Raw genomic sequence first — 20,985 nt, 5'->3', positions numbered from 1 at the left:
ATAATATTGCATTAAACCAAAGAATCCATACTTGTGTTTGAAAAGTGTTTTATTGAGCAAGATCTGTAATTCTGTAATTCATCTCAGCAGTCTTCAATCAACTCATTTTTTCTGAACAGTATTTACCCATATAAAAGCTCTTTGAATTGCGAAAGAGTTTTATTTTGAAAGAGAAAGTAGTGATGGCTGTAGTGAATAAACTTGACACTTCTTTCGTGCTTGTTTCTGGAGAATCACGTGACCAGTGGGCGTGCGTGGTACATAAAAGCGCCTCGCCCGAAGCTACAGGTACAGGTACTTTCTGTTTAGAGTTTGTACTTTTTACAGCATTATCTTTTATATCTTGGCTTAACTTGTATCAAAGAAGAGGGCTACAGTCCCACTGAACGAGCTAAGACTACTTCTCTTCAAGGTAAGTTTATTTTTTAAGAAGGCTAGAATAAATAAAATCAACGTTAGTTCTTTCAATTTAACAAGCCAAGCAAATATGTAGAAAATGAATTAAGAGTTAAGATAAATGCATAACTTCAGAAGTAACACATATTGTCTTATACCAGCTTGGATGGAAAGGAAATTATTTGGACACAGGAGCTCACACGTCACAATATAATATAATAACAAAGAGCAAAAATATGTATATAAATGGTAATAATAGAATCTAAATAAGTAGCAAAAAATAAATAAAAAGAAGTATAATTGACTAACTGTACTGACCTAAATGCAGTTCTATTGAATAAAATTGAGCTGCTGATGTACTGGTGTAATTTTAGATCTACTCTATTGTTAAAGCCACAAAGTGAAAAGATGAAAGTTGCTATGGGTGCATGGGGTGCACAATTTGGGACAATAATTTAGAACTGTACAAACATGTTTTTGTCGATTGGTCTGCATGCATATATGAACACTGATCCTACTGAAGTGCAAGTCTTCATAATGTTTACTAGAAAAATCACAATTACTGTTCATATTTTTCCTGAATTGTTCAGCCCTAGTACAATCTATTTGGTTAGAGTCAGTCTGTTTAATTTATGGCTTAGAACTGATTCAGACCAATTTTTGCTCTTTTAATTTAGTCTTGGTGTTACTCAAAAAACTAACACTTTTTTTTTTTTTTTTTTTTTTAATAATAATTTTTATTTGCAAACTACATAGATTACAACAAATAGGAACCAAACGACATACAAGATACAAGACAGACATTACGACTGAACATTACATACAAATAGGAACAAAGATGACAGGGGTTGGTGACAGTGTGAACCTTATGTGCGTGTCTGTGTGTGTGTGTGTGTGTATATGCGTGCGTGTGTGTATGTGTGTGTGTATGTGTGTGCATACGCGTGTGTATGTATGTGTGCCGGGGGGGATAGACAGGCTATGCGGATGATTTAATGTTGACCTGTATTATTGCTATTTAATTTGAGTATTGAAAATTTGTTAAGTGTGTGTTGGCATTTTGCCTCAGATCCCCACTGAAGTGGGAGCAGGCCAAGCCACACTCATGCCCCCCAAGGCGGGTGCGGGGGCCACCCCCAGGGCTCCGCATGTGGTCGCCCATCGACCATGCCGGCCCACCCCCCAATGAACCACCTCCCGGTCTGAATGCTCCCCCTCCCTGATATATATGTACATGTGCATACATTCACACGCACACATGCATGCACGCACCTGCCTGCACAGGAATGTGCACGCACATCCACATACACACAAGCCTACACACATACTCACACAATTCACACACATGAACCCACATTCATCCCTGGTTGACTTGTGATACATTAAAAAAAAAAAAGTTGGGTGTGATGCATTAAAAGTATCAGGGAGGTAAGGAGCTTGGGGGTAGACCAGAGAGTGAAGCCAGCACAGAGGGGAGACCCTGAGAGCACGCAACCGGGCACCCGTAGGTGGACCCCCACACCCAACACCCAGGTGACAGCAGAGAGGGCCCAGCCCGCTAGGGACCTGAGGCAGACAACTTTGTGCTGTGTTCCTAAGTCTGTTAAAGTTCTGTTTTATATAGCCTGTCTATCCCATCCCTGTTTCTTTATAAAATTAAGCGGTGTGTATGGCATTGCGTGTGTTTGTACAGGTGTGTGTGAGTGTGTATGGGTGTGTTATGTGTGTGTGCATGTGTGCATGTGTATGTACTCTCAGGACTTCATCTATTTTAATGTCAAGCAAAAGGTGATAGGCTACCAGACAAAGAAAAGTGTTAAGGAACGAGGAGGAGAAGAGTAATCAAATATGAAATTACATTTGTAGAAAATCGAGGAACTAACACTAAAACTAACACTTTTTAACGTGATCAATAGATTTAGTAATGTGCATTAATTTATGTTACATAGTAATGAATATCTAATGTGTATTTGTCTGGATTTATGTCCACAGTGAGACCATGGCTCAGTGGCAGGAGCTGCTCAAGTTGGACCCTTTGATGCAGAGCAGAGTTTGTCAATTGTACGAAGGGAAATTTCCAAGAGAAATCCGCCACTGTCTCTGTAACTGGATAGAAAGTCAAAACTGGTATATAATAAATCAATAACATTATAATACAATACAGTGGTGTAAGTAGTGTAAAGGTCCACTATGTAACTTTTCTGGTGGGGAGTATGACACTGGTTGTCTCCATGTGTGAAGAATCCCTCAGTCGTTCAGGTAGAATCCATGACAAGGAGAAAATTCAGTTTGTCGATTGGACAAAAAATTTGTTTGGTTGAAGACGTTTCACAGCTCATCCAAGCTGCTTCTTCAGTTCTGGTCAGAATGCTGGTGGACACTTCTTTATATCTGTCTGTAGGGAGGAGCTAACTAACTAACATAACAATTCATAAACAAGTGGGTGTTAGTTTCAGTTAGTTAGCTCCTCCCTACAGACAGATATAAAGAAGTGTCCACCAGCATTCTGACCAGAACTGAAGAAGCAGCTTGGATGAGCTGCGAAACGTCTTCAACCAAACTAATTTTTTGTCCAGTCGACAAACTGAATTTTCTCCATGCCATGGTTGTCTCCATGTAGATATACAGTAAGTGCTTTGGTTGGAATGTATCACAGTATGGCTTTAAAATGATCTATCATACATTTGCTTATTTACAGATGTATTTTATTGCTTAATAGCACCTTGAAAAGCATGCGCATTCTTACTATGAGCGGGGTCTCCTCTCCACAGATCTGACCTGTTATTTATCACCTGCTTGTCTTCATTAAGAGTTTAAGTCTAAAGTCGCACTATGGGACAAACCAGGCAACATACTGCATATCCATGGAGACAAGCAAATGACGGACCCACCACCAGAAAAATTGCATAGTGAGGCTTTAACTAATACATATGTTATTCTCCTTCAGGGAGTTAATAGCATCAGATGAACCCACAGCCTGGGAGACTCTTCAAGCTCTTGGTTTAAAACTGGACGAACTGAAAAATGAGTCAGTTCGCAACAGTAATGTCCTGATGGGGCCCGACTACTCAGCTATGAAAGACGTTATGATGGTATGTAATGTACATGTAAATACAGTAGTACTAGTCAAGGTAGTGATATATAGAGCTATAGTACCCAAAAAGTGGTAGATTGTAGTAGCAGCAGTAGTAATCGTAGTAGTAGTGGTTGTAGAGGTTGTAGTGGTAGTAATATTAGTACAATTAATAGGAGTGGTCATTTTAGTAATAGGCCTAGTAAAGGCAGTAGTAGTTGTTGGCTTTCAAGGTTATAAAAATAATACTAATGCATTAGTCTTATAAAGAGATTTAATGTTTTTTTATTTATTTATTTTAATCAATATGAGAAAAAGTGGAGTTTGAAACATTTTTTGTCACACCACCCAGACGTACTTAGCATCCCATTGTATTTATTACCATTCTTTGTCGTTAATCTTAACCATTTGTTCCAGAAAAACTTTGAAGCTCGTCCAAAGGCTTTGGCTGAGATCCTCTCTGAATGCCTGAGGGAGGAAAAGGCCATCTTGACTTCATGTTTGAAAGATCAGGTACATTATTATACACTCCTCAAAAAATTTATGGAACCCCTTGAAAACACATCAGATCTCAGTGTGAAAAAAATAATATGTTGGATATCTATACAAATCTGGATAGGGCAATGTCTTAGAAACAAAAGGATGCCACCTCCTTTAATGGAAATGAACAACAGGTGCACTAGAGTGACAATAATGAGACAACCCCTAAAATAGGACTGGTTTTGCATGTAGAGGTCATTTCCAGAGGGAGACTCTTGGTCTTCTTTGCTGACTTTGGACTAGTACTGACTTTTACTAGAGTGCCTACCCCAGGTGACGCCAATTCAGGCGACGTAATTGACCTTGTTCCTGTACTCATCATAAGGGGCTTCTGAACTGCTCTTAGTCTGACCCGTCCCCTGGGACCTGTTTACCTTGGGTGATCCTACCAGGGGCATAAAGCCCCTAACAACATGGCTTCCAGAATCATTCGGGCACTCAAACCCCTCACCACGTTAAGGTGGCGGTTCAAGGAGGGGTTTGGCAGTGGTATGCAGGGATTACCTGGAGGATGAAGGGATTGATACAATTCAATGGCCCTCACAATCACCTGACTTAAATCTGATAGAACACCTCTGGGACATCAAGTCACGATGTTGTCAAACATGCATTCAGGCACATAGGGGCCACCCAAGTTATTGAGAAGCATTTTGAGTTGTAGAAGTTTAATTTGGGCAAAATGGACAAGCCTGCCACATCATTATTTCACTTTGATTTTCAGGGTGTCTATAAAATGAAGCCCTGTGTAGGCTGAAAATATTATGTCCATTAAAAGAGGCCTTTTGTTCCTAAGACATTACCCTGTCCATATTTATATAGATATCCAGCATGTGTTTTTGTTCACACTGAGATCTGACGTGTTTTCAAAGTCTCCTTTCATTTTTTGAGCAGTATATAATGAATAATAATAATGAATCAGTTTTATATATTGCACTTTTTTAGACACTCAGACACTTTACAGTTCCTTATTATTATTATGTACTGCACACTCGGTGGTGGTAAACTACTCTTGTAGCCAAACTGCTCCACTGGCCACTCCGATCACCACCATCACTCACGCACACACCACTTTCATACTAGGCAATGGTGGGTGAAGTGCCTTGCTTGAGGTCACAATGACTGTTTTTGACACTAGCTTCCCACTGTGGCACCTGATTGTCCCAGCGGTCCCCCATCCAAGAACTAACCAGGCCCGACCTTGCTTAGCTTCTGAGATCTGACAAAATCAGGCTTTGACAAGCCGGTATGACCACAACAAACCAGTATTTCCACATACCATACCTAATCTATACTTAAAATATACCCCCATTGCCCCCAAATTTAATAATTTAGACGATTCAGTATTATTTCACATTGAACTAGAACAAAGAAGAAGAGCATTTTGTATTTGTTCACATTCTAAAATATATGACATAAATTTGTATGATTTTCCAGAATTGCAGCACTGAGGAACAAAATCACAAAGACCTGGACAACAAAGTCAAAGAATTAAATAAACAGACTTGGGTAAATTTAACATTCTATACATTTTTATTTCTACATTCTGTCAGTTTTTGGGGGGTAATATTTGTGTTCTCATGAAGGAAACTGAGAAAGAAATCAGGTCCTTGGAGGCGCTGAATGAGAAATTGGGGTATATACAGACGACATGGGAAAGCCAATGTGAGTGGAAAATGCAGTCAATTTTGATAAGATTTATATGTTTTTTGTTTGTAACATAAATAACTTTTTTTGTCAGTGGAAAATGTGAATGGACTTCCTCATGAGGTAGTTCAACAGGAGTGTCTGAAACAAGCCAACTTCATTGTCCAGACACAACAGGTGCAGTACAAGAGCATTATCTCAACATGTATTAACTAACTTGGTCACTTGGTATTTGAGAGTGAATAGTTGTTAGGGTAATTAAATGTAAATCTCAAAATAAAATGTTCCAACTAGTAATTACGAAAGGCTGCCATTATTTTGCTGAATAATATCCGCCGTAAACAACATATTTACCCCTCAATCTCTTTGGGGTCATGTAAAACACCTGCTAACTCTGCAGTTTAGACCTCTGCAAGCATCTTCTGAAATGCATGTAATTACTGTTCGAAGTTAAGTCTTCTCTCAAATGTTAATGCTCCAGGATATGTTTAAAAGAATGACAGCAAAATATAGTTATTTTCATAGTGACCAGGTATTGTTAAGTACCGATTATCATGCTACAATATCAGTACTTAAAAAATATAAAATTGATTGGAATGAGATCTTTATAGTGGTATCTTGACTTTAAACATCTAATCCTAATCCTAATCATAATTTAATCTAATACTAGGATATAATAACAGATTGCATTTCAACAGTCAAACTTTTTCAGAGATAGTTGTCAATCTGCAACTTGTTGGTACTACCTTGAATGATTCCATATTCAAAGACATGTATAATTATTACAGGTGGTGGTGGACCAAATTGTGAAATCAGTAAATCTTGCCGCCCAGATCGTTCAGAGGTTGGTTTCCGTGGAGATCCCTGAATGGAAATACAAACAGCAAATGTCCTGCATTGGAAATCCAGTCTGTACCAGTCTGGAGCATCTGGAGAAATGGTGTGTACTCACAAACATACAAGGACTGTGCATCTATCGCTATGTATATTCAACTACAAAAAAGTTTTAACAATGTCAACATGCTCTGTCCTAATCAAATGAATAAATAAATAAAATTTTCAATTACAGGCTACATATTAGGTTAACTTGACTTGAGCTTTTAATCAAATAGGGTTTAAAATGTCACATAGCCAATAACAAGATGTATTATTAATAACAATCTGCTGTTTGCTACGGTGAAATTACACTTTATGAATTATGAAGGAGCAGGGCAGTTTTGAATATGAAGTCAGTTAACCTGTTGCTATTATTAAGATGTTTTAGATTACATTACAGTTTACAATAAACAAAATATAAAATAAGGATCTACATGTGTTATAGTTCATTTCTAAGTCAAAATAAAATGCCTAATATGTCTGTCTCAGGTTCAGTGGTGTGGCAGAGTCTCTTCTGCAGATCATCCAACAGTTGAAGAAACTGGAGGAGCAGAGCAGGCCTCAGATCAACCCGAAGTGCGACTTGTCTCAAGTCATACAACAAATCAGCTCATTCACCAAGAACCTGCTCATTAAACTCATGGAGAAGTACATAGAAACACCACACAGATAAATATATATATACTTGTACACATAGAGACTGTTAAGACGTGTGATTATTTTGCAGTGCACTGGTGGTGGAGAAACAGCCTGTGATGTCGAGGACTCACAGACCCTGCATTCTCAAAACTAAAATTAGGTTTACTGTGGCCCTCAGGTAAGTGAACCGGCATTTACTATTCACTCTGGGTTCAAACAGATACAGATGCTTGCAGCAGACTACCAACCAATCAATATACTTTATTTTTTATAAAACAGCTTTAGCGCCTAGTCCCAAAGAACCTAACAAAGCATTCGATTAAAAATATCACAGCATTAAAGTTGCATTTTGACTTTTGCTTATTTAATTTTATTTACTTTTTTGCAGGTTTTTAGTAAATTTGCCAATGTTTAAGACTCTGCTCAAAGTCAAACCTGTATTTGACAAGTAAGTGGGCGCTTGGCACGTTAAAATATGTGTGATGTAATTTACAATGAACAATAATTTTTGTTTTAGGGACGTTGAAGAAGTCAGAACTATAAAAGGGTATCTAAAATCTTGCTTATTTCTTTGGTAAATAAAATAATATTTACATGGGGTTAGTTATGAATTTGAATTTCACACTTTTTGCCCAAGGTATCGTCAATTTGTGTTCATGGAAAATCAAAGTAAATGGCTGGATGTTTACACGCCAAATGGAGGCCTGGTGGCAGAGTTTGAACATTTGGTAAGAACTCACTGGCCCCTTTATTAGGTACACATCTAGTTTTGAAATTACAAGTGTTGATTTGAAATGAACTGAACTGGGACCAAACCTCAAATCCAAGAAAGATCAGCTGTTCTTTAATTTATGATTTTTTAATTATTATTATTTTAATCATTTCTGAGACATCCCATGTAATCAAATTGCTGAATGTCTCTCCCTTTTGTTGACACCCTTTCATGCTTATTCACCCTGTCCAAATAAAAGAAATAGTTGTCCCTCATTGCACTGCTGTTTTTGAACCACTGATTAAAGTTAAAAGTGCAGTAAGTAACTTTTCTGGTGGTCTCCATAGAGATGTTATTGCTTTGCCTGGAGTGTTCCACAGTATTGCATTAAACATATGTAACTATAGTATCTTTACTTCATAAAGAGGTGGCAGCCCCTCCACCATAAAAGTTGCACCTTGTTGAATTGTGAAAAAAATGGTTTGATGAACACTTAATAATACATCTAACGTATATAGGAGTTTTTGGACATTTTGGTAGTAGTTTATTAATAAAAAAAATATATATATTATTATTTTCTTTTTTTTTTTGCAGTCTATCAAGGAAGAAGGAAGTAAATCAAGATCAAAGGGATCAAATGAGGTGAAATGCTGAAAATATTTGACATTTCGGATTTTCATAGAACAATTTTAAACAATTATATATTTTTCAGAGTTCCATTGGTGTTACAGAAGAACTACACATTATTAAATTTGTCACCAAACTTCAAATGCCTGAATTGGAGTGTAACATTGAGGTAATATGCTATTTTCTAATTTTTTATTATTTTTTTTCTACAAAAACTGAAACCACAAACTGTAGGTGAATGCTTTGCCAAACCAGGACTAAATCGGGACTAAACCAGGACTAAACTAGGACTGGAACCAAAACTAAACTTCTACTGCTGCTATACTTTTCTGAAATGGGCAGGATTGTGTACTATTTAACTTTTCTGTTTGAGGGTCTGTCCCTCACTTGTCTCCATGGAGATGTTAGTACTTTACCTGAATTTTCCACAGTATGGCATTAACCTTATTTATCTCCATGGAGACCAGCAGGTGATGTAAAAAAAAAAAAAAAAAAAATCTGCAGACAAAAATCAAGTTTAGTCTAATGCCATACTGCTGAACATTCCAGGCAACTCAGTGACATCTCCATGGTGACACTACACCCCCATCAGAAAAGTTACTGTATATACAAGTACAGTGCACCTTTAAAGATGTCTAATACATGAAATACATTGTAAAGTTTTCCATTTTGTTTTTGTAGGCCAGTTCTCTTCCTGTGGTGGTTGTGTCCAGCACCAATCAGATCCCAAGTGCATGGGCCTCTGTCATGTGGTACAACCTCCTCTCTGTCACTCAACCCACGGTGAGGACATGAACATGACTTTTACTATTATATTTTTTATTTTGTGTGGTTTTCAGATTCCAGAATGTGATGATGTTATACTATAATTGATTACACCGCACTTGTCGACTTGTGTATATACATTATCAGTTCGAGCGGCATTCCAAGTGGGACAATAGTATTTGATTCTTGTTAATATTATTTCTTGGTTTCTAGACTCTGTCCCTGTTCTTGGACCCTCCTCCTCTGTCCTGGGAGCAGCTGTCCCAGGCTCTGAGCTGGCAGTTCATTTCAGCTGGAGACAGAGAGCTCAATCAGGACCAACTTAATGAACTTAAACTCAAAATTGTTGGTAAGTTATGTCTTTTGTTGCTATACCAGCTAAAATTTTGTGCTACCCCTATGCTATATGTGTAGTCTGGTCCCCAGTTATATCTCTGTGTGTTCAGATAGTCATGATTGACAGGTGGATTAGCCAATCAAAGAAATGGATGGTCAGTTTGTATCAAACAGAGTAGTCTGGATTCCTAACAATCTCTACTCATTCTAAACTAAACTAACTAAATGCTAAAAGATGGAACAGAAACAATAACTTACATGGTTTAAATGATGATCATCAGTAATATCAGTTGTCAACTAAAATTTATGGGAAATAGCCTATTGCTGTATTTCCATCCATCTATTTTCTTCCACTTATCTGGAGCCGGGTCGCTGGGGCAGCAGTCTAAGCAGGGACTCCCAGACTTCCTTCTGGAAGTCTGGACACTTCCTCCAGCTCCCCTGGATAGACCCCAAGGCATTCCCAGGCCGAGAGACATAGTCCCTCCAGTGTGTCCTGGGTCTTCCCCAGGGCCTCCTTCCATTGGGACATGTCTGGAACATCTCCTGAGGTGCTGTGTTTGTCTAATGTTTAAAATGCTTTCGTTTGTTATAGATGATCCAGATGATCTTGTTTACTGGCACAAATTTGCAAAGGTATGTTTTTATTTTAATAATTCAATATATTTATGAATGAATCATATGTAACAGCTTCCGTAGTTATTCTATGGTGTGACAATGTAGTCTGCTTATTTATTACTTTTTTCAGAATGAAGGACCATGGATTTGGATCGATGGGATTTTGGATTTGATTCAAAAACACTTGAGGGATATTTGGAGGGATGGGTAAGAAATTTCAAAGAAACTGTTGATTAGGGCTGCAGTGATCACAAATTGTAACTCGTCGACTGTAAAAAAACAACAACAAAAAAAACAAAACAAAACAATCAAACAATCAAAATATTATCTTTTTAGAATCCATCACTCACCATGTTTCCTTGGTTAGAATGCACTTAAAAGTTTCATAGAAATAATCTGAACTAGAATTAAATAAAATGACTGATTAGTTGTCTTAAGCAGTGATATAAAGAAATGGCTTAAATGGGATGTAAATGATATATCGGTAATGATATATTTTAAACAACAGTGTTTCAGTAGTAATGCTGTATGTGTGTTTCAGGTGTATCATGGGTTTTGTGAACAAAGTGAAAACCCATCAGCTCTTACAGAACAAACAGAGTGGGAACTTCCTGCTGCGTTTCAGTGAGAGCAACAGAGAGGGCGCTATCACCTTCAGCTGGGTCGAACACAGCAACAGAGGTTGGTCATATGCATTGTAAAAAGTGATCTAATCTAGGCAAGGAAGGAATATATCAGTTAATATTGATGCTACTTATTTTGACAAATATCAAATATTGGCATCAGATGAAAAAAATCAAGTAAATCCAATGTATCCAAATCTCACAGTACTATATAGGGCTGTCAAAATGTTTTACAGTGGAAGAATTTGAGTTTTTCTGAGTCTTAAAAGGACCTGCTCTGATCTGTATCAAACAGTTACAGATCACAAGAACATACTGAAAAAACTAGTGTTGAAAATGACACTGGCTGTGGTTTGTATACACACAAAAAAATTAGATTTTTTTTGTTACACACATTATTAAAATTAAAATTAAAATCAGCCAGTTTGTTTCAGATTTTGATGATCTTGATAACAAAGCCTTTTTTTAACAAGTCTTTTCTTTTTATTTTTTTCTGGCAGTGAAATTTGTATGACTAACCATGCCTTTTTCTTGTTATTAAGATTGAGTTTCTAAAATAGAATTTTAGTATCTTGAAAAAACTAGTACAATATTACCATGCATTTATACACAGACATAGCTAAAGAACCACAGTCTATGTAGTTCCTGTTTTTAGTGTGGCATGTTGCAATACCACAGATACTGTTGCATCTCTTTAATAATTCTAAATCATAAAATGCTAAAACTGCATTCTCTTCTCCTGTCTATACTATTGTTTGCCTCACAGAAGTGAATGTACATGCAGTGGACCCTTATACAAAGAAGGAGCTGTCAGCCATGTCTCTCCCCGACATCATTTATCACTACAGTCTGAGAGCTCAGCAGAGCAGCAACCCCCTGGTCTATCTGTACCCAGACATACCCAAGGACAATGTGTTTGGACAATACTACACTACACAAGGTAGCAAGGACTTATAAGCACTTAGCAGTTATAGCCTACTTATACTAGGTGATGCCAAACGTATCAAAAATAAGATCCTAATGCATACTAAAATTAGCATAGAGTCTAGATACTCATTTGAAATATCAATATTAAAAAATATCATATTAACACGTCAAAATTAGACTTGTGATGAAATTTGCTGTGCGTCAACAAGTTTCAAGCATCTGTCCTCAGATCTAAAGACGTCTTGAGGTGTTTGGTGAGAGTGCAGAGTGAACTCAGCATAACTCACATATGTGTTAATCAATCAAGTATGTCTCTACTACTTTTGAGAGAAGCCAAAATTTTATATTTGTCCATTAAAAAACTGGATCTTTTTGTTGTTTGCAGACCTATGTACAAGCCATGCCAACCTTTGGCATTGATAAATGCAAGTTTCAACTGTTCACTGCAGATGACATTAACTTACTTTACTGTGTCTCTTCAGAAAACTCAGCACCAATAAACAAAGATGGTTATATCAACAGAAAACTCGTCGTTGTTTCAGAGTACGTACAATTTCAAAAAGTTTTATTATTGTGTAATATATGAATTGTCTGACTTAAGTCTTATCTTATTTTAGCCGTCCCACTCCTCCCCCATCTCCACCGAGCGAGGCACAAATGGATGTAGACACAGACGGTGTTAAGGTGAGAGAAATATGCTACAAAATGTGTGAATCAAATAAGATATACTTTGTTCCCTGAAACTTAAAGGTGCATTTTGTAACTTGAATTTATTTTCTCACTTGGCGAGAATTTATTTGAAATTAAATTTTTCTTCGGGTCAATGTGACCCTGACTTGTCTCTCTCCATGGAGACAAGCAGGTGACACCAAGTTACAGACCAGATCTGTGGAAATATGACCCCACTCACAGTAACAATGTGTATTCTAACTTAAGGATTTTGGAGCTATGAAAATAATTGCATTAATAATTGCAAAATAAGACATTTAATGCCATACTAAGGAGCATTCAAGGAAGACATCTCCACAGAAACAACAATCCACCAGAAAAGTTACATAGTGAACCTTTAACATTTTCTGCTCTTACTGTCTTGTGCATCATAGTTGACCCTATCTACCTCATACATAAATCAAATAAGCATATCGTGTTTTTAGTTTCAGTAATCATTATGTTTCTATTTTTTAGGGTCCTTGGTCCGTCTCTAGTGAGGAGTGGCAGGAGTTTTTCCCTGATGCTCTGGACCCTACCATAGCTCCGAATCTACCACCTTTTGAACAAATGTTTCCTTTCCTGACCAGTTTTGACAGCACAAGTGGATTGTGATTTCAAATATGGAATTTCTGTCCAAAATCCTAATTATATTTTTATACTAAAGTAAACCAAAAGAAAACATTTTAAATAAATACTGTAAGCCTATATTAGGTTATTATCAAGTAGTAGCCTTATACTTGGCTGTGTACTTTGTATACACTGATAGAAATTGATACTGCAGAAATATTCCTTAGAGGAGAACTTTTACTCAAGAGCTTTATTTTAAGACAGTCTAATCATAAAGAACCAACTGTTGTAGCTGGAGCTACAGCAGGTGAGCTGATTTGTACTCTCTCAAATGACATTATACTCACAAGTTACTTGAAGCTAGCTAGCATTAGTCAACAGTCAAACCAGCCTTTTTGTTGAAAATCAAACACCTAAACACGACTATGAATGTTCATATTTTTTCATAGTTTTTACTCAGGTGTGCATTGTGTCACCATGGTAACAGCTGAGCACTGTGTCATAGACATACATGTGGACCTCCCACATAGTTAATACTAATAATGATGCACAATGCTGTCCTCAAAACCACAATAGACAATAGAGTATGTGCAGTTTATCTTTGTAAACATGAATGGAAAGCTTTCCCTGACTGTAAGGATAATTGATTGACATTGAAACATTTTTCCATGTTGCTAGCTGAGGTAATTTTTAAATTATGTAATTTACTTTTTATTTAGCTTCTTTACTTTTTCAGATTAAAATTTAAAAAAAATCTAACATCAAATGATTGCCATGTATAAGTAAAGATTTTCAGTCACTTGTCTAAATAAATAAAATTGTCTGGACTATTTTTTATCAACAAGAATTCTATGTAGTATACATAGAGATACTTATTAGAGCCACCAGGGGTCAGTAAAGAGATAATTTATCCCATTTTAGACTGGAAAATTGGAAACTTTCTTTCACATAAATAGTCTTCACTGGTTGTCTTGATGTTTTAGAGATGATTGTAAACTAATAAATCTGTATTATGTGAGGTAATGTCTATCTACCAGTTTTGCTGTGGATAAACAAATTAGGCAATTCCAAAAATGTATACACCAAATGTATCACTTTAAAGCTGCACCAAGTTACTTTGGACAGTCTGCCCCCAGCTTGTTTCCATAAAGATGTTATTACTTGCCTTGGAATGTTTCCCAGCATAAATCTTATATGTATCTATAGAAACAAACAAGACAACACCAGCCCCAGTCACAATCCAGAAGAGGCGACCTCACTGACAATAAGTATACATGGTTTTTAATAGATTTATTAGCAATAATAATCTTTGAACACTATATTACATCAAAGAGGTTAATTTTGGGTCTTCCAATATTATTTCCAAATAAAGGTTCTTTTTAACAGACCAGTGTGTTGTTTACACATACCTTGACATGTTTTGGATGTTTCTTCACGAGGGTCATGTGATGTTATTATGACATGTCTTGCAGTTTTACATTTTTTGGTGCCACTCTACTACCTGTACCATAGTGTTGAGGAAATAGTCCAATAGTGCCCCAGTCCATGATATGTCCCTCCTGAAAAATGTGCCTACTGTAAAAGGGCCCTCCTCTCCACAGGTCTGAGCAGTAACTTGGCACCACCTGCTTGTTTCTAAATGGAAAATGTTTTACTACTGTACTGCAGAACAGGTAGGTAATTGGTCCTCGCCCAGGAAAGTTTCATAATGTACCAGTCATTTTATTGTACAACAAACAAACATTACAATAAACCTGTATTGCAACATACCATATAACCACATTAGGGAGAATAACACTTGTATTATTTTGATTGAACATTTTATTAGCAGACTTCTTGATGCAATCTGAATACAAAGAAGCAGTGCCTTTGTCATACTAAGAAATAAAGTGAGGTTACACGGAGAACTTAAAATTTGTTAGAATTTCAAACTCAGTTTCAATACTAAGAAAAAAATATACTCAATACTCCATACAATCATAAAAACATTTTATTAAAACAACAGAATGTAATTTTCAACATTCAATCATAGGCCTAGTTCTTTTTATTATATTACCATGTGACCTTATATCTGTTTAATCCCTCAGTCGTTCAAGTAGGTTCCATAGTGGTCCAAGGGCATGTACTAGTCTATGTGGTTTTATAATTCTGATACAGCTCAAGGTCATTCTAAAGTTATTCAGGAAAGGTTCATTTCTGTCCTGTGAATGTGACTTTTTTATCTATAGTCGCCAAAATTAGTATCTAATTTCGATATTCGTTTTGTTATCAATTAGTATCTGATTTGTTATACTTTTCAATAATAACAAAACCTTTAAAACCCACAATATGAACAAGAGGTGGGGCCGTCAGTTCTGAAGTTTTGAACAGGTATTCAGTGGACCTGTTTCTATTACGCAGTTAAGTTAGCTCAATATTGTGGTATACAGTTAACAAAATGTAAAGTCATGACCTATTTATGTTATAGTTTAATACCAAATAGACAACAGACAGCACAGCATGTCGTCTTTAACTCCTATATATTTAATCTTACTGCCCTATATTGCTGCAGCGTCAAGATAGCAAAAGTTATCCATATTGTAAGCCTATTTAGAAGCTGCAAAACATGCTATTTTCCATTGACATTAGTATTTAGTAGGCCTATATACAAACATAAATTATTAAATGCACAAGCATATTATTAGTGTCCTTTTATAAACATGTAATTAGCTGATACAATGCAGCCATAGTCCACATTCCAAAGGCTGGCTTGTTTCATCTGATTTCCGGGTAAACGGAAAATTTTCTCAACATTTCCACAATTGATTGACGCAGATTTCAACCAATGGCTACTTTGAGGAAGGCATAAATTACCTACAAACACGGAAATGTCTTTGTTTCAGCCAATGGGAGCAACACGGGGCGTGCATATCGGCTTGTATTTATTTTTGGACACCGGTGTCTGTGAGTCATCGCCCGTGAGAGAGACAACCAGCGTGCTACGATCTTTCCCTCTCCTTTTTACTCGCTTTTGGATACACGGAAACCACATTTTCCTTCTGATTTTTCGACAGGATTGAGATGTTACATTATAGGTTCTCGGGAGTACTAAAGGAGTTGTCAAACGCCAGCTTGAAGCGACCCTTACCTGCTCAGAAGTCGTGGTTATCTGCGCGCTCTTGCTGCTTTGGCATTGGTCCCTCCTCCACAGATGCTAGCGCCGTGAAGACTCCCCATGCCGCCGCAGCTTCTGCCGCTGTTCACCGTCAACCTTTGCGCACTGCCTCTCCCAATGCCGCATCCCCTTTCCGCACGTATTGCACTAAAACTGAGGGCGCGGTAGCTGTGGATGAGCAGCCGAAGAAAGATGGCACTGAAGCAGACAAGTAAGTAAACTAGCTTGGTTAAAAACTGGTTAAAATGACGCTAGGTCTGGGGCGAGTCCTGACGCACAGCCAGAGCTATGCGTAATTAGCACAGACACGAACAGACCCTTACAGTAACGAGCTCATTACTTATTTTACATCAAATTATAACATAAACTGACAATATACTAAAGTGAAATTGCTCAAGGACTAACTACGTACGTGTCGACGTCGTAATACCTCAGCAAACCACGTGCGCGCTTTCCTACGCACACACAATTACCCCACTTTTATGATCAGCCAGCGTCTATGGGCTTAGCTTTATACTTTTCTGACCTTGAGTGGATGAAAGGCCATTTATTTTAATTGCCATTAGGGTTGCTGGAAAATAAGCTAGTTCTAATGGCTTTCTAGACCTTTCCATGATGTACCCTCCCACTTTCTTTTTGACTAAGTCCCTCCTCGGGTTACAGCATTAGTTTGTTACACACGTGCAAAATATACAATAACCTTGGTAAATGAATTAAATTGTGCTGTATATTTCTGCATGCTTCTCTTCCAGTCAGTGTGGTTAAGATGATATTATTCTTCTCACTTGCTTTGAGACCATTTTGGATAGCCTCACCAAAATGATTTACACTCCATAAATTACATTATATAGTGTTAAATGTGATGATAAACAGATCACTTTGTATAATCTTGTATGTAATGCATTCATAAGTTTCAGCTTTCTATTATAAGGTGCCATTTCGAGGACTTTTTATCATTCGGAAACCCATGATTTGCTTGATAAGGATTATGAATTAATTGTATTCTTTCCTATGAAAAAACAAATGAATACTGCTTTCATGAAGGTGCACATAGATAGATTTTTATTCTCTGTCATTTAATACAAATAATATAATGTAGACATATAGGCTATTCCTCATGTATCTGAACTCCTCATCAGATCATAGTAGAATTGAACCACGTTGATTGTAAAAACCAAGCTGATCATTGCAATACGGAAACCATTTGATCTTGGTTCAGTTAAAATTTGAGTAATTGCACTTTCCTACTTAGCTCTCATTTTGAAAAGCATGAGATATCTTAGTTTTAAAACCATGAATACCAGCTCGAGCGTCCCTGGCTTGAAAGTCCCAGCTCGAGCGTCCCATTCTCTCAACAGGAACGTCCCCCTCCTCCTTCCTGGCGCCCCATCTCTTGGGCAGCACAAGGGTAACTGTTGTGCCCAGGAGAGGGGGGACATTCTCACCGGCCTTTAGTCGGCCACATCACGCACTGTGATGTACTGAGTTAGAAAATCAGCATTCTGTATCATAATAAAATTAAATGTAAATTTAGCCAGACCAAATGTCAGGCCTTGTTTATGTCATTTTACCATTTTCCCAAAAGTGGCACATGTTTTTCAGTATGTAATAGCAATATAATCTTCATTTGCTGGCAGAAGTCTACTATAAATTCATATTTTAAATACGTTTTTCTTGTTCCTCATGCCCTATAGCATCTGTAACTGTTGATTTGGGAAAAAATATGAATTATTTCCTTACCTACTTGCCATGAACATTATTTGTAAGCAGCGCAACACAAGAAACTTAAAGCTATATAATTTGTTCAAAAATAATTCAAAATCACTTTAGTAATGTCGTAACTATGTATTTCATTGAAATATGTAAGATAATATCCTGAAATAGTTGTGGCATATTTATTGAGATCACAGGAGTTTCTGAGGCTGTGTGCCTCACTGATGGACTATTCCTGAGGAGTAATTTGACACACTTTATTTACTCTATTTGTGTGTGTTTGATGCCACATAATTTTTGTATGTTTTGTTTGTATGTATGATGAAATGTGCTGAGATATATTACTTGCGTGTGTATTTAATACAATATTTATATAATGAGGGGACCTTCCAGCCAGAGGGCTTTCTGGCTGATTCCAGGCATACTACACCTTTTGACGTCTTGTCCCTTCTTGGCTAGTAAAATTTGTTTACTTTTGTTTTGTTCCAAGTTTGATTGGTCTGCAAGATACTAATATTGTTGGACCACTGAATAATGTAACCTATTAATTATGTCAGTGCAGTCAACAGGGGATATTTCCATTTTACTCTACACCTAGTGCTGGTAAAGTATTAAAGATAATGTTATAAATGTATAAAGTTTGCACATTTTCAATAGCCCTTTTTCATCATTATTCAAGATGTAATTATTGCTCCTGTCTGTCTCTCAAAACTACACTTGAATTGAACTCTCGGCTAAAATGATGAAAAATTCACAAAATTATTAGTAGACATACAATGAAACAGCATAATGAAAAGACAGATTTAACTGTGCAGTCACTCCTAAAACTCCAGCTCACACACTCCATGCATTCTCCTTTCTGCTGTGGTCAATCTAATCCTTATCATCCAAAGGAAATTTGTTGCCTAAAACACCATCGCCCAATTACTTGAAAGAAAGAAACTTCCATGTGCCTCAAAGCCTCACACTGACAAACTGCGTAATGTGTAGATAATATAAAGAGGACATATTATGCAAAATCTGTAGTAGTAGTAGATGATAGAGTAGAAGTAGTAGTAGTTGTTGTCGTTGTAGTAGTAGTAGCACTAGAAGTAGTTGATAGTTGTGGTAAATAGTAGCAGCTGCAGTAGTAGTTGTAGTATTAGAGTAGTGGTAGTAGTAGTCAAGCTGTAGCAAGGATTTTCCAAACCAGTTTTACAAGTGGAGTGGCCTCAGTGCTGGAGGCTGTGGTCACAGATTTACATAGTGCATGTCTTGGTTTCTTGTGTCCAGGCTTGTTTTGTTGCAGATTGGAGTACATGTACAGTTGTACATCTAAAAAATGTGAAAATTTGACACAAGATTGATCTGTCCTCCTGGAAAGCTGTGTTACTAAATAACTGATTGCCAATATGAACAAAGCATGGTTTTAGATTTCCAATGGCCTTTTTCTGTTATCTATATTGTGAAAGGTTTGGAATGAATATAGAAATAAACAGAATGAAATTGTAGTTTTCTTATTATACTCCTTGACAAACAGTATTATACAGGGAGAATTGGTTTAGAATAGGCCAGTGCTACAAAGTGTAGCAGTTCAAATTTCAGTCTTCTCTTTTTAGTATTTTTCTAGACCTGTTTACACTGCAAACTAGTTTAAAACCAATAAAACTACAATATAAAAAATCAGAATAAGCTTTGATATAGACGTTTGAGTATTTATAATGCAGTCTCCACAACTACAGTGGTTAAACACAGACCTCCTCCCGCTATTAGGTTAACCTTCACCATATTTTAAGTGAGTGACAGGTGCATGTAACCAATCAAAGTGAAGTTTGATCTTTCAAGAATTCCAAAAAATGTCTTTCTTTGCGGTGCATTTTTCTTAGTTTAAGTTGAAAATGTAGACTTAATTTAGTGCCAATCTAGTCCTAGTTTAGTCCTGAACTAGTCCCAAACAGGGCCCAGTTTAGTCCCTGTTTAGTCCAAGAGAGCTAGAATAGAGAGCTCTAGATAAAAATGATGAAGAAGGTGATGATGGTAATGATGACGATGATATGATATGATATTTCTGGCATATCTTCAACCCCTAGCTCATCATCCAACTCTAGTATTAGTAGTGATATTATAGTCTTGATGGGTCTTGATTCCTTTGGCACTGTGCCATTGTAGCCTATCTAAGAAGTTGGATCAGTTACAAAAGGGGCGTGTGAGGGGATTAAGGATAAAAATAAACAGCTGCTGTTGTCATCGAGGAAACCTTACACTACATGTGAGTAGGGCCAGAATTTAAATCACAATTTGAAGTGTCACAATTGGTTAACTGGAAAGGCAATAGTATTATCAAAAGTATCAAATATAAGATACTAATATATACTAAACTTAGTATCGAAACTAGATATGTATTTGAACAAGTATCAGTACTAAAAAAGTCACATTCACAGGACAGAAATGAACCTTTCCTGAATTGTTTTAGAATGATGGATCACTATGGAACCTGGATTATACAGATATAAGATCACATGGTAATATAAAGCAAAGTACTAAGATTAATTTTGAAAAGTACATTCTATTGTCTAAGTAAAGAGATCATCACGATCAGTATTGAATATTAAATTTGTTCCTTAAAATATCAAAATTGAGTTTGAAATTTTAGTATTGTGACACTAAAAGGCCAATATAATTTTCAGCCACAAAAATATATCTTTTTGTATAGAAAAGTTGCTAACCCTGTAGTTTTAGACCTCTGTAAAGATGATCTAAAATGCACAGGATTCTTGTTTCAGTTTAGCCGTTCGCATTTCAGTCTTTTGAACGCTGATGCTCCATGATGTGTTAAAATGTGAAGTTTGAGCAGAATCCTTCTAAAACATGTCACTTCACAATTGCTATCCTTTGTCAAAAAATAGCAATTAGATTGAGTACATGTTAAAAAGTCCTGTGAATATGCATGCAGTAAATGATTTGCTTTTTAATGACTCATAAATGTAAGCAGATATCAATTATCAGTTACATGTAGTACCCACTCTGGAACTGCTTTCATTACAAATAGGGCTATAAATTAGACTTTCACAGTAGCACTGGGCAT

At 36.7% G+C, this 20,985-nt stretch overlaps 2 protein-coding genes across 4 annotated transcripts in view; both read left to right on the top strand.

Moving 5' to 3' along the window:
• The first annotated feature begins 270 nt into the window (after nucleotides 1-270).
• LOC110156121 (signal transducer and activator of transcription 1-like) lies at nucleotides 271-14,300 on the top strand. The gene is made up of 24 exons (XM_020920306.2): nucleotides 271-412; nucleotides 2,389-2,523; nucleotides 3,344-3,488; nucleotides 3,887-3,982; nucleotides 5,444-5,515; nucleotides 5,593-5,671; nucleotides 5,748-5,830; nucleotides 6,442-6,593; nucleotides 7,019-7,177; nucleotides 7,257-7,346; nucleotides 7,557-7,616; nucleotides 7,686-7,715; nucleotides 7,806-7,896; nucleotides 8,475-8,522; nucleotides 8,593-8,676; nucleotides 9,189-9,290; nucleotides 9,486-9,621; nucleotides 10,204-10,244; nucleotides 10,357-10,433; nucleotides 10,768-10,907; nucleotides 11,616-11,789; nucleotides 12,259-12,319; nucleotides 12,394-12,460; nucleotides 12,962-14,300. The coding sequence occupies exons 2-24, from the start codon at nucleotides 2,396-2,398 to the stop codon at nucleotides 13,097-13,099; spliced, it is 2,253 nt and encodes a 750-aa protein (XP_020775965.2). The 5' UTR covers nucleotides 271-412; nucleotides 2,389-2,395; the 3' UTR covers nucleotides 13,100-14,300.
• A 1,707-nt stretch (nucleotides 14,301-16,007) lies between these two features.
• LOC110156120 (glutaminase kidney isoform, mitochondrial-like) overlaps nucleotides 16,008-20,985 on the top strand; it is a 45,836-nt gene continuing 40,858 nt past the window's right edge. For 2 of the 3 annotated variants that reach the window (XM_055149525.1, XM_055149523.1), the window contains exon 1: nucleotides 16,008-16,419. In XM_055149525.1, coding sequence (XP_055005500.1) covers nucleotides 16,115-16,419 — 305 coding nt within the window. In that variant the 5' untranslated portion in view covers nucleotides 16,008-16,114. The remainder of the gene's footprint in view (nucleotides 16,420-20,985) is intronic. The other variant, XM_020920305.2, reaches the window with a different exon arrangement.

The sequence above is a fragment of the Boleophthalmus pectinirostris genome, unplaced genomic scaffold, assembly GCF_026225935.1.
Source record: "Boleophthalmus pectinirostris isolate CB_2022bp ecotype Guang Dong unplaced genomic scaffold, ASM2622593v1 HiC_scaffold_1, whole genome shotgun sequence".
NCBI lineage: Eukaryota > Metazoa > Chordata > Actinopteri > Gobiiformes > Gobiidae > Boleophthalmus > Boleophthalmus pectinirostris.
Note: the sequence above shows the minus strand (reverse complement) of the source record. Positions and strands in the feature narration are given on the sequence as shown.

What these genes read in the sequence shown, in the direction of transcription:
- LOC110156121 (XM_020920306.2), top strand. Translation starts at nt 2,396, where the DNA reads ATGGCTCAGTGGCAGGAGCTGCTCAAGTTGGACCCTTTGATGCAGAGC. An exon ending in AATTAAATAAACAGACTTGG is followed by an intron (nt 5,516 to 5,592) that starts GTAAATTTAACA and finishes GTTCTCATGAAG; the next exon opens with GAAACTGAGAAAGAAATCAG. An exon ending in CTCATTAAACTCATGGAGAA is followed by an intron (nt 7,178 to 7,256) that starts GTACATAGAAAC and finishes ATTATTTTGCAG; the next exon opens with TGCACTGGTGGTGGAGAAAC.